At 46.0% G+C, this 16253-nt stretch overlaps 1 protein-coding gene across 2 annotated transcripts in view; it reads right to left on the minus strand.

The window, feature by feature from the left end:
- Positions 1–1021: 1021 nt before the first annotated feature.
- LOC119457564 (neuroglobin-like) overlaps positions 1022–16253 on the minus strand; it is a 262693-nt gene continuing 247461 nt past the window's right edge. For both annotated transcript variants that reach the window (XM_037719171.2, XM_037719172.2), the window contains exons 4-6: positions 12324–12595; positions 11384–11615; positions 1022–10757 (exon numbers count right to left, since the gene is read on the minus strand). In XM_037719171.2, the coding sequence (XP_037575099.1) occupies positions 10605–10757; positions 11384–11615; positions 12324–12550 (612 nt within the window). In that variant the 5' untranslated portion in view covers positions 12551–12595 and the 3' untranslated portion in view covers positions 1022–10604. The remainder of the gene's footprint in view (positions 10758–11383; positions 11616–12323; positions 12596–16253) is intronic.

The following is a 16253-nucleotide window of genomic DNA, read 5'->3' on the forward strand; positions in this document are numbered from 1 at the left end:
TAATAATAATAATAATAATAATAATAATAATAATAATAATAATAATAATAATAATAAAGAAAAAGCCTAAGTTGCTGTTTTCCTCACGGGTTGCCCAAATATTTCAGGTGCATGTGATGTATATTCCTGCCCTGTATATGCGGCTGGTTTGTATGCCAACTTTGGCATATACACTCTACTATGGCTTTGTGACTATGCGTACAGATACTTGTATGTTCCGATTGTGTGCAGATAATATAAGCAATAGCAAATACTTCAAATTTTGTTAGTGCGCAGCACTTAGACCCCCATTCGTGGATCACGGTGTAAGATATAAGAGTATATATCTTACACCATGTCCTGGATTGAGCGTCGTCGTAGCGCAACCACGCGAACGCGCTCGTGCTACTACTGCTCGTGCGTTCGTCGTCGTCTTCTACCACAGCTGGCTTCGATGCCGCTCATCGTGCCAGCCTTCCCATACTGCTCCTCCCTCTGCGAATCCGCTGACGGCACTGGCCCACTGCCAGTCGGTGCGGTGATTTCGCTGTAAAATTTTTGCCTATAATATATCGCGAAATTAAAACATGTATCGAGCTGCGGTCAAATTTCGCATTAGGGAGTATCACAATCGTCGGACATTTTTTTTTTAAAACCAAGCCGATGACGTTCACGCGTTTCCGTGACGTCACCGGAAACGCGTGAACGTCATTGCGGTGACGAACTTATTTCAGCATCGGCGTCTCTCGCGAACCATGTCTTGAAGCACGGAGGCCCAGAGTGAAGGTGCAGTGCGGTTTCGTGGGCGGAGCTTGTTCTGAATTCATAGGAGTTCTCATCGAGTATACATACATAAATACCGCTACGACCATGCCTTCTGAAACAGACGAGTGGTTTATAACCACGTGACTCCTTCCATCAATGCACGTATATACTTACAGTTCAGTCGCAGACGAATTTCCGACGGCTTATCGTCGAACACGTTCTTTAATAATTTTTTTTCCAAGCTGTCGTTGCACAGCTATGTCGAAGCAACACCACGTTTCGCTTTCATCGTTTATTACCATAGCAAAAACAAAATAGTCAGCCACCCACGTTATATGTATATTTATATAATATATGTGTATAGGTATATACCTCTAGATTAGCGTTTAACATTATTCACACAATATGTAAGTATACGAACGCGCGGACTTTCCAGCGACAAGCGCACACAACAACGCCGTTTAAAGTGCCTTTCCGAACACCAACTTTCTTGTAGCATCACACATATGAAGACATGCACAGCAGACTGTAAAAGCGAGCCGCTCGTAATGTCTGGTGTCAGCTGGATGACCGCGACGTGTTCCAAGTGGCGCCGGCATGCATTGTCAACCGCACAAGTTAGCCCCCGCATGTGAGAGTCGGCTAGTAGCCGTCTTGATAGGGTTTGAACCAGCTCATCTTGTCGTGGCTACCCCTAGATCTCGCTACGATATGGGCGCCTTAGCAAACCACATGAAGCGTACTTCCCGCGTAATATCGGCGCAGCGTCGCCCGGCGTCAGCGCGTCCATCTTTGCTGCACGCAATGGCCACGCCGTTATCACGGTGGAAATACGGGTCGCGGAGTTTCAGCCTTTGCCTTTAACCACATGGAAATCGGTTGGCCGATTTTACAGCGCCGTAAAAGCGCAGCGTGAAAGGGCGTGCCGACGCGGGGCGACGCGCTGCAAATACGGCGGAAGAAACGCGTTCCATGTGGTTGCGGTTTGGCCAGAGAGGTGGTCGCGTTAAAACGATATTACAATTTATGCCATGGATAATAAGAGAGAGAGAGAGAGAGAGATTAAGAACATATAACTATATACGTCGCTAATTGGACCTGATGTATTTCATAACTTCGATGACACCACTTGATCGTGGTGCGGTGTTTTTAATTTTCCAGTAGAAGCATCTGAAAACAACCATAGCCTTTTGCTTTGCTTTGCGGTGTAAACGATTGGCCACAGTCCAACAGTGGCGCTTAACACATGTGGATGTGGCAGTGTTGACTTTTGACACACTGGCAGTATAGCAGTTATATAGGAAAAGAGATAGTTGGATAAACTGCAAAGTGCAAAAAAAAAAAAAGTTTCTAAGTCGGCGTTGTGTTCAGCGCTTCCCAAGCGTTAATGAGCTCTGGCACTTTGTAACAAGCTCTTAAGTATGCGACATATCGGATAAATTTCTGACAAACGTAGAACGCGACTGCGATTAAATCCTCTTGTTTAATGTATTTTCTTCAGTTAGTCCCAAACAATACATGCCAAACAGCGAGCGCAGATGCTTCGATATTCCAGGAACGTTCCAGCAGCCTCCCGCCGACCAGAAGTCACAATATGGTACTACGAAAATGCGACAATAATCACAGGGTTAGAGTATGTCCGTGCATTTCTAGAGCATTATAGCCAGCCCGACCGAGTGCAGCCGAATATCTAGCGCTTACAACTCGCGGTAGAGTTTATTTAACTACCTTACACGGTTTTGTTTTAAAGTAAAGGCCGGGATTCTTAACTATGAGTCGGCTTGCCCGCTATGTATCTTGCCTCTTCCCTCTGTCGCTATCGTCATCCATCTTGTTTCTCTTGCTTTCTTTCATCCCTTTCCCCTAGAGCAGAGTAACTGTCTAGAGGAATGTATACCTCAGGCCGACTTTTTTTTTCTTTTGTATCAAACATTTCACTCCCTCCTCCTGCAAGCCCACCGGTCAGCTCGGTGTAGACTGGTTGGCGAACCATCCCAAGTTAGATAGATATATGATAGACACGATATAACAGACCTGGCTACACATATGAAGCCGAGAGAGGACCTGTCAACGTACGGCGTAGAGCTAAGCCCCATTTAGCGCACGCCGTGTTGGCACGACCTGCACGATGTGAGATGTTACTGCGCATACACTATGATATAACATGCATAATCTATATATGGATACGTAAGGACGCAGCTACACGACGGTACACAAATTACAGACGAAGACACAGACTGCACTACCTCGCCGCACCTCTCATATGGAAGGTTACAAATTAGGTTCCCCTGGCCGTCTGCGGAGGCGAACTTCACCGTAACTGTCACCATCTTGACTTGGCTTTGAAGAAGCGTTGAACGCCCTCAAGCCATTTTATTCACGTCTATGACGTTGACAGTGACGTGCGAGACGCCACAACCGGACAGTGTCAAGTTCCGCCACGTTTGCGCTTTGAGCCAATCACAGACGGCATAGCCGTCCTGGCGGCCAATCACAGCTGACAAGATGGCGAATTTGACAACGTGGCGGAATTTGAAAGTGCGGAAAACAGCGAGTCTCCGTAGTCCTCTCCATCTGGCGCAGAAGCCGAGAGCTGACAAACACACTCGATATATTAGATTAACGAGCTCAGATATATGAATGAGCTCGCAGTTGCGTACACATATGTGAATATACAACAAGCGGATATACAGTGTGTCGTACATGTGCATAAGATGTTCCGCTAGACCAGCCTGTTCCACGCTGCCGGTGAACAAGGAGGTGGAGGCCTTGTGACCTCGAGCTTGTGGTTCACGTGCTGTCACGGCTGTATCCGTCTCCAACGTCGCCTTAGAATTTAAAACCCTACATCAGACACACGGCCGGGAAAAACCACCGAATGCCTGCCCCGGTATGTTCGACAGTTTTTCCTGGTTCTTACTGCGTCGTCATCACGGGATATGCGACCCCGGGCGACAGACCAGGTCATGAAGCCAAGTTTCCACGACGTGTTAACACTCGTAACTTTTTTTTTTCAACGCTTATTACTCCGATACCGATGAACGACAGCAACATTCCAAAGTGTGCCTTGTTTGTCTCGCTAGTTATACGCGCACAGGATCAGACTGAATACATTTACAAGAATTATTTACTTCCTGGAATGAAATGTCACATAAAGACATGGTGCATTATGCACCCCTGTGACAGAGAGCTTCAATTTGGACCTCTTAGTGTTTTGGAAAGGCAAGATGAAATTGAGAACCGTGTGTGGCAAGATTTGCTCAGAGAAGCGGTATTGATTCGCCATTCACAGTCGCAAACACAGTTGTCTTATTTTCTTTTTTTTCGTTTCATTTTTGATGAGCCTCTTTTATCCTTTTCTCGCGATCAGTGGTATTGTGGGCCAAAGCTTTTCGGCATTTCCTGTATAGGTAAGGCATCAAAAATAAAATTAAAAACGTGAAAACAAAATATTCTACCTAAACCCGGTTTGCAACCCTAAGGTTGGAAACGCTGTACTCTCCCCGCACGGCTTAATTGCAGCAAATACGTTTCTAAATAAATGAATCTTCTCAAGGGATCGAAGGAAGATACGAAATGCGGCCGAAAGAATAAAGCAGTGCCACTTGAAACCCAACAGACACCAGACATCACAAACGGCGTGCAAATGTGTATGAAAGCACTTGACAGTTGTAACTACAAACTCACGTATTTGAGACAAAAATAACCGAAAGAGATAAGAAAACACAGTACAAACAACATTTAACACAAGGAACACCACCGTTACACAATGTCGTGTACTTGTATTAAGAAAGAGCGATTCTAAGAAAGAATAAAAAACAACAACAAGGCTTTGTTAGTTTTCATCTAACCAAAACGAGCACTCAAGCAACAATCCACGCGTAGTGTTTAGAACATCAAGCTCACACTTTTTCAAGAGTTTCTCGTCCGTCGCGAACAGCGTTGTGGAAGCCAAGTTGCAGGCTTTTTTTCTTTTATCATACTTGGCCACAGTGCTTGCAGACAATAGCGGGTTTTAAACCGAACTTCATCAGGTAGAGATGTGCGTCATTTGCATTAACGCTAAGGGTTTAATAATTTTCTTTTCCTGGATAGTGAAGCACCGGGCATACATTGATTACGCGCGCAGGCGCAGTGAATTTGTCTTCGACAACACTGTTCCCGATCTTACCTATTAGGGAGTTTTGGCGAACCGCGAACACATTGACCAATCTACCAAACACATTGCGCTTCTGCCTTGCACGGTGTCAGTTTACCTTCGAATGAAAGCTTCCACAGGTGCCTGTCGGCCCACTTGCAGCAAGCACGCACGTTGCCAATTTAATATCTCACGTGTCATTAACGGGTACCTAAAACTGCCAAAAAATGTAATTTTCAAACCGGTATGCATTTCAATTACGTTTTGTTTTATTTATCCATATCACCATCATGTATGCTTCGATGAAAGCGTTGCCATTTGTCAGCCTGCTGGCGGCAAGCGTGTACATTGCCAATTTAATTTTCAAGTGTCTCGAGAACAAGCACTTAAGTCTAGAAATTCAATTTTTGTTTATCTTGAAGCCGGCATGTGACTCCATCAACTTTTGAAATTCTATTTATTTCTATTGTCATCGTTTACACTTCGTCGCCTTTTCCCTTTCCTCGACGAGGAGCAGCTGACCTCAGCACACTGATTCAGGGTTATCGAATCATCCTTCCTGAAAATAAACTCGCTTTCTGGGAACGTCATATTTTCATCCACATATACTCTAAAACATCTCACTACTGTTAAACGGGACGAACAATATGATTCTTGTCAGTGTTTGCGCCGGGAATACAACATACACGTTCACATATTTCCGCGAGGATTTCACAATACATTTGCAAACAATATTTCAATCGCAAAGTTCATGTACTGCCTTACTTTGTTAATGGGTTAATCTCTCGTTGACACGGCTAACGAGACCACTTAGTTCCCGAAAGCTTGCTAGGCTTACAAAGAATTTTCGAGTGACTAGTTTGCACACCAACCGCATGTTCGAAGTTAGAAGCACGTTTATCTGTCCACTAGCAGCGCAACAAGAAGGGCCAGTGATTGCCTAGTGTAGAACCAACATTGGCCTTTCATTGGGCTAGCGTTGTATTTACACTGGTCCCACCTGCAGTGCTACTTCACTGGGCCTATATAAGTAAAAAAAAAGCACAGAACAAAACAAAACAGTGCTAAGTTAAACAAGCAGCATTGACACTGGTAACTGGGATTAGTGTTTACTTCATCTACTTGTTGTTTTTCTACACAGAGTGATGAATGCTTAGCTATAAAAAATGCGTTCGAGCCCACGTTCTTGAACTATTTCCAGTACAATGACGTAAGGCTACACAGATTAAAGTTTGTTTCTTTATCTACTATACGGAAGCGGACAGGGGTAAAACACAGATGTCCTATACCAAACGAAGAACTCAATTAGTTAGTTAAGCGACCAGTATGAACGTAAATGGTTAAAACTTTCGTAAACTCGCCAACGCAGTTACCGTGAGAAAGGTACTGGGAGGGCAATCAAGTTTAAAACACACTGAAAAGACAAAAGGGTAAGTGGGAGGTCGTAAAATGATGCCATACTGCACGTGATTATGCCTCTGCAAGTGCATCTGCAAATGCATCTGATGAAAATAACGAATGTAGAAATAGCTATTTTGAACACTTGTTACAAACAGATATAGGGTATATATGTAGAACGAAGCGAGTTGCAACCACAAAGATAATTTGCTACCACATTAGTTTTGTTTAGTAGTGAGACATCACTCGTTCCGTCGTCCGTGTGATTTTTCAGATCCATTTGTAAAAGGTGACCCGTATGTGTGAAATCAATTTAGTATGGAAGAGTGCATACAGGAAACATTTGATTCCACAAGAACACATCGAATCTCTCCTGCAGGCCATTCATAGCTAATTGCTTTTATGAGACACACTATGCTGGTTGCCACACAGAAGAAAGTGTTGTTTAACACCAAGATGTCGATCTGAAGTGGGCACATCGATGGCAGTACTTACAAGCCCTTTAACTTAGAGGCGGTACAACCATGTAATCAACGGGCAAAGTTGCAGTTTCAGTAACAAAACAGCGATTGAAGTACAGGCCACCTAGGCCGCGGATTTCATAACCGAAGTATCCATGAAAGGAAGACGTGTGTGTGTCTTGGGGACTACGGAAGGGGACGGGCTACGGCGTTTAGCGATCATTTTCACAGCTCATTGTAATTCTCGTGTACCAACGTGAAGGACTGAGACGACGAGCACTTGATTCGCGCTTCGAGGTAATTCGAGACTACGGAGGTGATAGAGAGTTCGGTGAACCGCTACCACGCACTGCTATAACGTTACACCGCCCGAGTCACCTGTCCATTCCGACATCGCTAGCTAATCCATGTCAGGTGTCATGCCCAGCACAGTTTAGCTACCCCTCGCAAAGGCTTGCAGGTGGCTGGGTCGGTAAAGGTAATGGTATACGGCGGTAGAGGTGCGCTAAATCTCCCTAATTTAATCTGCCCAGACAGCAGTGCAGAAAAGAGAGACCAAGAGGTGAGCTGTCGATGAAAATTTTTGCGTAGTTCCGCCGCCGGGTATCAGCACCTACCATAGAGTCGCTGAACCAGACAAAGATTCTACACAGTCATGCTTGCGAACAAGGCAGATAAAACATGTTTATTAATTTAGATTCGCGAGTGACCTTGCGGAACTTAAGAAGCGTGTTAAGATTATGTCTGAGCACGCTCGAGCCAAAATCGCGCGTGGGGGTGGTTGCTCCCTGCAGTTCAAAATTTGCATTTCTGTGCACTTAGTAGATGGTAGACCTGTGTTCCGTCTACATTAAGGGCATACTGTCCACATCGAGAAGTACCTGGCACAACAGAATTACTCTCGTTTCGTTTCTGTTTTACCACACGCTAATGATTCACCTCTTAAACGTAATCATCCGTAACTGATGAATTTGTACTGAATTAACTTTGGCACCCGGACATCATTCGCACCGTACATCCCAAGGTCACCTTCGACATGAAGATAATTATAATGCCCTCAAACTTAAGAATGACTTCCCTGTGTAGAACATTGCAATTCGTAGCTTACCCATCACTTTTAACATATTTACTTCCATTATGTTTACACTCATCCGCTAATTTCCACTCCCACTATACTACTGGCCCTCTGAGTAGCAGAAACAGATTTCGAAGCCTATGCTTTTGCTGACTGCATGCACCGGAAGTGATTACTAGAGCCGGAAACACGTCAAAGTCACCATAATTTTTCAGACTACACGTCACTGAAAGCTCAATAACATTGCTTTGTTTCGTAAAGTATCGCTTTCAGAGGTGTGACAATGGACGGGATGTAAGCGGAAAATCCAGGGAACACTAAGTATGAGATCGCGACTTTCCAGATGCGGCATAATTTGAACTCTCCATCAGGTTCCGTTCCAGTACCTTGGACTGGCACGTCCTTCAAGTTACGTAGCATGCAGGTATAATTCAGGATTTGGCCGTGGGCAGGAGGGTTCTGATGATGGGAGAATCACGCATGTTACCTGCATCCTGGACTAGATGGAAAGACGGAGGTTTGAATGCGTCTTTTAAGCCTAATTTCTCGTTTTTTATACTACGTACCGGTAATACAACGCGTTCAGGCGATGTTTACCTGTTAAATCTGCCACCTTATTTTTTGTTTCATATGATAGCTTCACTTTTAATGGGGCCAATGCGAACGGAACATAAATACATAAGACAATGTTTGAGAAATCGAACGTTGGCTTGCATACTAGTTGGTTTTTTACGCATACATAGTAAAGCAGGCTAAAGTGCTGCATTCGTAGTCCCAGTACACCATGTTTGTAAAGAGGACAATGAATGATTCATGCCAATTACGAGATCGTTCCATTCGAGGGCCGCGTAAGCTCATAGCCCACTGCTGCTTTTTTTGAGCAACTGTGTGTTAATGACCAGTGTTGCGTTTCCAGAGCGCAATTTCGTAACGTCGAAAAGTGTGTTCACAAAAGGTCTGGCAACTTTGTCGCGTTGCAGCATTGTTTTGTGAAGGTCAGTGCAGCGAACTCTCTCATTTCTTAATACTGTACCGAAATGTGTTGACCACCAATCCTCGAAAACTATCGTGAATAATTTCGGCGCGATTATGGTGGGCATTTGGCTTTCATATCGACGCGAATATGTCACGCAGTACATAACTTTGCACGAAACCGAAACACGGGACAAGGGGGGCTATAATGTACTGGCGTTTTCCACAGAGAAACGTATTCCATGGCTGCATCTTATACACGAAACACAGAACAACACAGACAACACACTGAGGTCACGCGCAACGCAATGACGTCACGGAAGTCCACACGTCACAGTCCGGTGCGTGGGACGAAGTCGGAAAGCCGGAGGCGAGGCCTGGCGATGGAGCGTGCCCTGACGAAAACGTAATCCTCGCAGTCGGTCGCCGTCGTCACTTCCTCTGACGTCATACGCGCACTGACAGGCACACACACACGCGCGCGCACATACACAGGCTGCAGTACACGATTGCGCAATCGCAGAGCTTAGTGAGAAAACAAAATAAAAAGCGCGGAAAAAAAACTTTTTTTTCTTTTTTTCTTCTTCATTGGAAATACTTCCAGGCAGGAATCAACCACGTGAAGCGACCACGTATGGCGAAGAAACAAACCGTGGCACGGCGGTGGTCTTGATGCTGCGCTATGGCGCGACGCAGTGACGTCACAGGCCACACGCGAGAGCGAGCGACACTTCAAAATAACTTCTGGAGTCACTGAATAAGAGAGAGTAGGGGTCCCGTGACCAGCGTTGAATACAGCAGCGTCATTCCACTGTATAGGCAGCGAGGCTGGCGTCGAAACAAACGGCAGTGCATGCCTGTTTTTGCAATTGTAAATACATTAGCTGCTTCGCGATTGGGCGTGGCCGCGCAACATTACGCCCACCATTCACAGGCTCAAGATGGCTGCTTTTGCACAGTTGCCCTGAACGACTATCAACGCAGCGTTAGGAATGGACCAAGCATGATGGCCGAACTGCACTCAACCGCGGCTTCTCAGCAGGTCGTTGTGGCACAATGGGATCCCGCTTCACAAAATCCCCTCTTGCACAACCATGTTTGACTGCTGCACTGAACGGATTAGTGACCTCTTGAATGTAACGAAACCCGAAGTGTTCCTCACCCTTCTACATCACCTGTGTTTTACGTACGTTGTGAGAGCCCTGCACTGGGCAAGAAACCCTTACCGTCGGAGGAGCCTCTTTTTACATCTTTGGCAGCCATCGCGGCCAATTTCAAGCAGCTTTCAACGCTTACACTACGGTGTACTCGTGTATGCGTGTTGCTGAGAACGCGTAGTGTTGGATGTCGATCAAGACACAACACATTAGGACAATGGCACAAGGTTTCCCGCAACACACATGCAGGTGAAACGAACAGGTGAAACACCAATGAGCACGATCGAAGAAAATCAGCCAAGTGGAACCAGCAACAGCCGCAGGAACCAAACTGCGCAGTGTTCATGGAATCCCTCAATGGTAGAAACGCGATGACCTAAGCCACATGACCGCGCGACGTACCGTAACATCAAAGACGAAGATGTCGTCACACAATCTCGGGGACTGTGCTATATATATAGCCATCTGCGAGGATCACGACAATCGTTTGGCGGCAGAACGTGCACTCGCCATGCGGCCACTCGGGCTGACATTGTTGCAGAGGCTGCTACTCTGCGTTACTCAGTGACTCCATGCGCGCGTACGGGACCTGTTCGCAGGTACACGGCAATTCCTTCATGCGGCGGCGGAGGTGGGCGATGACGTGGCCGACGTCATCGCTACGCGGCCGCTTCCTTCTCGGCCAGTTCGAAGCCTTCGACGAGCGTCTCGAGGATGAAGCGGATGGTGATCTTGTAGATGTTCTCGATATTCTCGGTGTACCGATCACCCAGGGTCTCGGACACGGCCGCCAAGAATGGGTTCTCGATGTGCTGCGAAGAGAGAGGAGTTCCTGGATCAGAAGTCTTGCCACACTAAACCTCGAGGCGTCTATGTGTGTAGGCGTGGCGCGAGAAATTACACTGCGGGAGCTATGGTAAAGTTGCACTAAGACAGTTTTAGTACAACGCTTAGGCTACTTCACGTGGACGCGCGCCAATCGGCTACCGCCCATCTGCACGCATGTCGTCGATGAGGCTTTTAGTAGAACATTTCGCATGGTCAGAGTTAAATGCTATATATGGCGCCATCTGGTAGACACAAATCAAAACCTTCGGTGGGGTGGGAGCCGTACTGGGAGAACTTCTCATTCTATGTCTCATCAAGTGCGTTGCCGTTCAATCAAGAATGCTCGGCCAACTATCCCGCCAATTCCTGCTTAGCTGGGTGAATTTGTTTATTGTACTATAGTATGGCGGGATAGTCTTTGACTACGAGGCATTCTCATAGGGTTTGTGTGTGTGCGTGACATTTGCGTTCATGTTTACGTCGAAATGTGCACTCGTTTTATTTGCACTGGTACCATGTAATCACCGTTTACTGGCATGTCTGCGAGCCGCCGAGTAGTGAACACGGTATTTAGTAATGCGGAAGAAGGGAGGGGGCTCCGGCCACTCACCCAGAAGTATTCCTTCTTGAAGCCCTTGATCTTGAAGTGTAGCCTGCCCGTGTTGTGCAGGTAGTCCATGAAGTAGTCGAGGTTGTCTAACGCGTTGATGCCTTCGTCGAGCGTGGTCATGACCACGGAGGCGTGCTGCGCCAGCTCCATACTCTCGCGCTGCGACTCCTTCGTGCGGAGCGCCTGGAACTTCTCGAACAAGTCCAGAAGGTCCCCCTTCTCCTGGAACAGTCTGCGCACGCGCAAGGAGCGCCATACGTCAGTCAGCCACGCGCGCAACGATCGCGACGAAGTCACACGCCATTACGGCCAAATGCCCCACATCTTTGGAGCTACAACACAGGACAGACGAGAGTACAAGAAATTAAAAAAAAAAGAAACAAAAGAAAGAGAAAGCGCACACGGTGGGTGCCGTTTTCACGTTCTTGTCTACCTATCTGTTCTGCGCTGCAACTCAAAGAATGCTCGGCCAACTAGGCCGCCAACTCTACGGGCAGTTTTCAACTTCACCTATAGCAACAGCAAAACTCAAGTTGAAAATTCACAACTGCAGCGCATCATCTTCTACCACGTTCCTTCTGTGCCTCAATTATTATTATTATTATTATTATTATTATTATTATTATTATTATTATTATTATTATTATTATTATTTGATATGAAAACATGTAGACATTTGACAGGAAAGGAAAAGCAAAGAGCAGGCTGGCAACTGCCATCGGAAGGGCCGGGCACAACGGCTGCCTACTCTTTAGAAAGGAGGAGATAGAAACATAGAAATGGAAGATAGGAAGAAGGGGAGGAAGGAGGAAAGGAAGAAAGAGCGAGGTGACAAATCTCAAAGAATAAAGTAGAACACACAGTACACTGCCTCAAGATCACCAGACACACTGTGAAACAAAGTGAATAAGGGTGTTACAGTGCAGGCGCGCCGACTGACCTGACGAACATCTCGATGCCGGTGGGCTCCATGGCCCTGGCGATGGCCTTCCAGGATTTGGTGATGCTGAATATCTGCCTGGCCGTGAGCGGGTGGCGCGGGTCCGGCGCCGGCGGCGGCGGCGGGTCGCCCACGGGCTCGGCGGCGCCGTTGCCCTTGTTGTTGCGACTGCCGCCCGAGCCGCCGCGGACCAGCGACGAGAGGCTCTTGCTAAGTGTGCAGCCCATGGGACCGGGAGAGGAGGACGACGACGGGACGACGGCTAAAACCTCCTGCAAAAGGGAACGCGAGAGCACCGGCCCGTAATAAGCATTCATTCATTCATTCATTCATTCATTCATTCATTCATTCATTCATTCATTCATTCATTCATTTTATTTCGGCATTATGAAAGGAAAGGAATTTATAGCATCGTCCAATACACAATACGGGCACTGCACGCGCACTACGAGCAGAAGTAATGCATCCACGCAAAACGCGCTCGCGCAAACATGCAGAACATTCGCATTCACACCGCACGTGTAGAAAAAGACGAGCGTCGAGAGCCCGTCTCAGATAGGATTGCCAACGGAGGTTTTACGGTATACTTTGAGCAAGGTTATAAACGTTAGGCATAGATTTCACTCCAAGAGCTGGCAGTTTCGCCCAAATGGCGAAGCACTGACGGTGATGGCAAGGTTTAGGACGCGCTTGGACTATTCGGATGGTGTATGCACGGGTGCGACTATGCGTGTATGCGACCTACGCGGGTACGCCAAAACTTTTGGCACTCTTAAGAGCTCCAACACGCCGGGTACAGGGCCTGTAATGGTATCGCACAGGCGCCACTTCGCTGTCCGCAAAGAGCGGAACCAGTGAAATTACATCATTTTCAGATTGTGAGCGCTAGTATTCATTTTTGCACGTTTAACATTCAGAAGAATTGCTATAAAATGCATACGCTCTGAATTGAAGTTTTCATCACCTTTGTGTGCGCACTGCGATTCTCAAGATTTCTGAGAAATAATTCATTCAAGAACATAGAAATGGTTTGAGCAACTTCGGCGGTTGGATAGTATAACATCTGCCGTGTGTACACTACGGCATTGGTAAACATTAGTCTATACATTCAGGACTTGCATGTATAGGGTCCCTACATTTAGTCGGTGACAACCTATATACAAAGAAGCTCCGTCCCCAAAAACGTAGTGCACTTTCTCTTCACCGCTGAAGAAGATCTGAACCAGCTGGAGCCCGCTCACATCTTAATTACTTCGGTCGGATAATGTAAGCGCTAGGATTATTAGGAAATAAAAGCTAGTTGTTGCAAGCTAATCAAAGTATTAGCTTTGCCTGAGCAGTGACATCAGGATTCCCTCTAAAATGTGCCTAGACGTTCAGGTTTCATCCTGAAACCGGTGACACAACGACCGATCTGTACGGAGGAAATAGTTGTTTCAAGCAAGCGAAACCGCTTGACGTCAGTTAAATAAGCGAATCTGTTTGGCTGGCGCATCTATGCAAATTTTGTTTTAGTTGGACAGTGCATATATAGCATTGTAAGTCTTAGGTTGTCACCGACTATACGTTAGAATATAGTATACTTCTCCAGAAATATATACGAAACGTCACGGCGACGCCAACGGCCTAATTTGGCAGCAGTGCGTGCGGTTTCCACAACACTCATCAACGTCCTTTTCTGTACAGGTGCACACTTTCTTCAGCGCGATCCATCGGCTTTTGAGTGGGTGAAGGTGCGCAAGGAAGGCAGTTACCTGACGAGGACAGGCGCCGTTTGCGTCGGCTATCTCTGCACTGCTATCCCCCAGGATCAGCTGGTGTACGTCGACGCCCCGCGGCTGCGCTGTGACCCACCAAGCTACTGGACGCAGCCTATATATACTGACTGCCCTGAGTGTTTCCTCAGTTTGGCAGCAGTGCGTGCGGTTTCCACAACACTCATCAACGTCCTTTTCTGTACAGGTGAGATTCGTATTGCCTGCTCAAGTCCTACTATTGCTACTGCATGCACTGCTGCCAAACAGGAGTGACATTGTTTCCCGTTAATCTTTTGTCATGGCAAGTGGGAAGGATCTGGGTAAAGCATTCGAGGATTTCAAACGTGAAATCCGTGCTGAACTTCGCTCCTTCAAACAGAGCGTGGAACATTGCAGTGAAAGCTGTGACAGTGTCAATGCGCTCACCTTGGAAATGAAGACTCTACGTGAAGAGCTTGCCGCAACGCGGAACAGCAACGAAAAACTCGCTGCTGAAAATAAACAACTACAGATGAAAATTGAAGAATTGGAGCAGTATTCACGGGCAAACAACCTTGAAATTAAAGGTGTGCCTGATGAGGGAGAGCCTTTTGACACTGTCCAAAAGATTTGTGTAGCGGTGGGTGAGCCGTTGGCACGTGATGACGTTGACATTTGCCACAGAGTTGGTACAAATAAGACTGGCGTAAAGAACATTGTGGTACGTTTTGTGCGGCGGGAGAAGCGAAATGCTGTGCTAGCTAAGGCGAAGAAGGCACGTCTATCTACGACGGCAATTGGCTTTAGGACAACTGGTCCTATATATGTGAATGAACACCTTACTAGGCAGGGCAAGCAGCTACTGGGAGCCGCAAATGCAAAAAAACGAGAAGTTGGATGGAGGTTCGTTTGGACGCATGGCGGAAAAATTTTCGCAAGGAAATCAGAATCGTCAGACATATTAAAGATTGCCTGCCGAGAAGATCTGGATAAAATGAAACGTTAAGGTTGGCGCTGATATAACTCTTTTGTTTTTAATGTATAACACAACGGAGTTATGGCCTCCATGGCAGAATGTAAATACTACGACATTCCAAACTTCAACACTGAAACTCAGGTGTCGCCTACTTACTTCAGAGTATTCCATTTAAACGCTCGTAGCATTAAAAATAAAATGAACAACCTATGCATGTTTTTCGACAGCTTATCGGTAAAATTTGATGTCATATTGTTCACAGAATCCTGGCTTTCTGCAATCGATAACCCACCAAAAATACCAGGATATAATTATCACGGAATTACGCGGTCCCCTAATCGTGGTGGAGGTATAGCTCTGTACCATAAAAATTGTATTGTTTGTGATGTTGTAGATGAACTAACTTGTATTACAGCCAATGTAGAATGTCTAGTAGTAAGACTTACGAATGTTGTTATTGCAGCTGTGTATAGGCCACCATTAGGACTTAAGTCAGAATTCTTTGACTTCATGGAAACTTTGCTGCCTAGTCTACACTCAATGCGCACAGCCTTTTTAGTAATGGGTGATGTGAACATCGATATGCTCAGTGGTGACGCATCCAGTGAACATTTTCAAACCATCCTTCGTACTTTTGCCTGCACAAATCTGATTACGTTACCAACCCGTATTACTGTAAATAGTGCCACGCTTCTTGATATCTGTATCGCCAGCCTTCCTTGTGACCAGTACTTAACAGGTGTTTTCTCCCTTGATATCAGTGATCATCTCCCGATTTTCACGTTTATACCAGTAGCTCCCAAAAAGCATAAAAATAACGACAACCCAAGTTATCGCGACATTAACTCCGCTTCGCTCAAGAATTTCTATTTTGATACTGCATTGATAACATGGGACGACGTTTACGCCGAAAGTGATCCCGATCACGCCTACCGTATCTTTCTGAACAAAATTATAGCCTGCTATGAAAAACACTTCCCTTTGATACATAACACTAGACGAAGCAAAAGAATACGCAAACCTTGGATTACAACCAGCTTGCATAAGAGAATAAAAGCTAAAAACAAAATGTACCATAGATTCGTTCAATCACGTGATGCTGTCTTGCTCACAGAATTCAAATCATACCGCAATAAATTAAACGCTGAATTAAAAAAGGCAAAGATATCCTACTATCAGTCCCTGTTTGCTAAAATATACAACAGTCCAAGAAAATTA

The sequence above is a fragment of the Dermacentor silvarum genome, chromosome 7, assembly GCF_013339745.2.
Source record: "Dermacentor silvarum isolate Dsil-2018 chromosome 7, BIME_Dsil_1.4, whole genome shotgun sequence".
Taxonomy (NCBI): Eukaryota; Metazoa; Arthropoda; class Arachnida; order Ixodida; family Ixodidae; genus Dermacentor; species Dermacentor silvarum.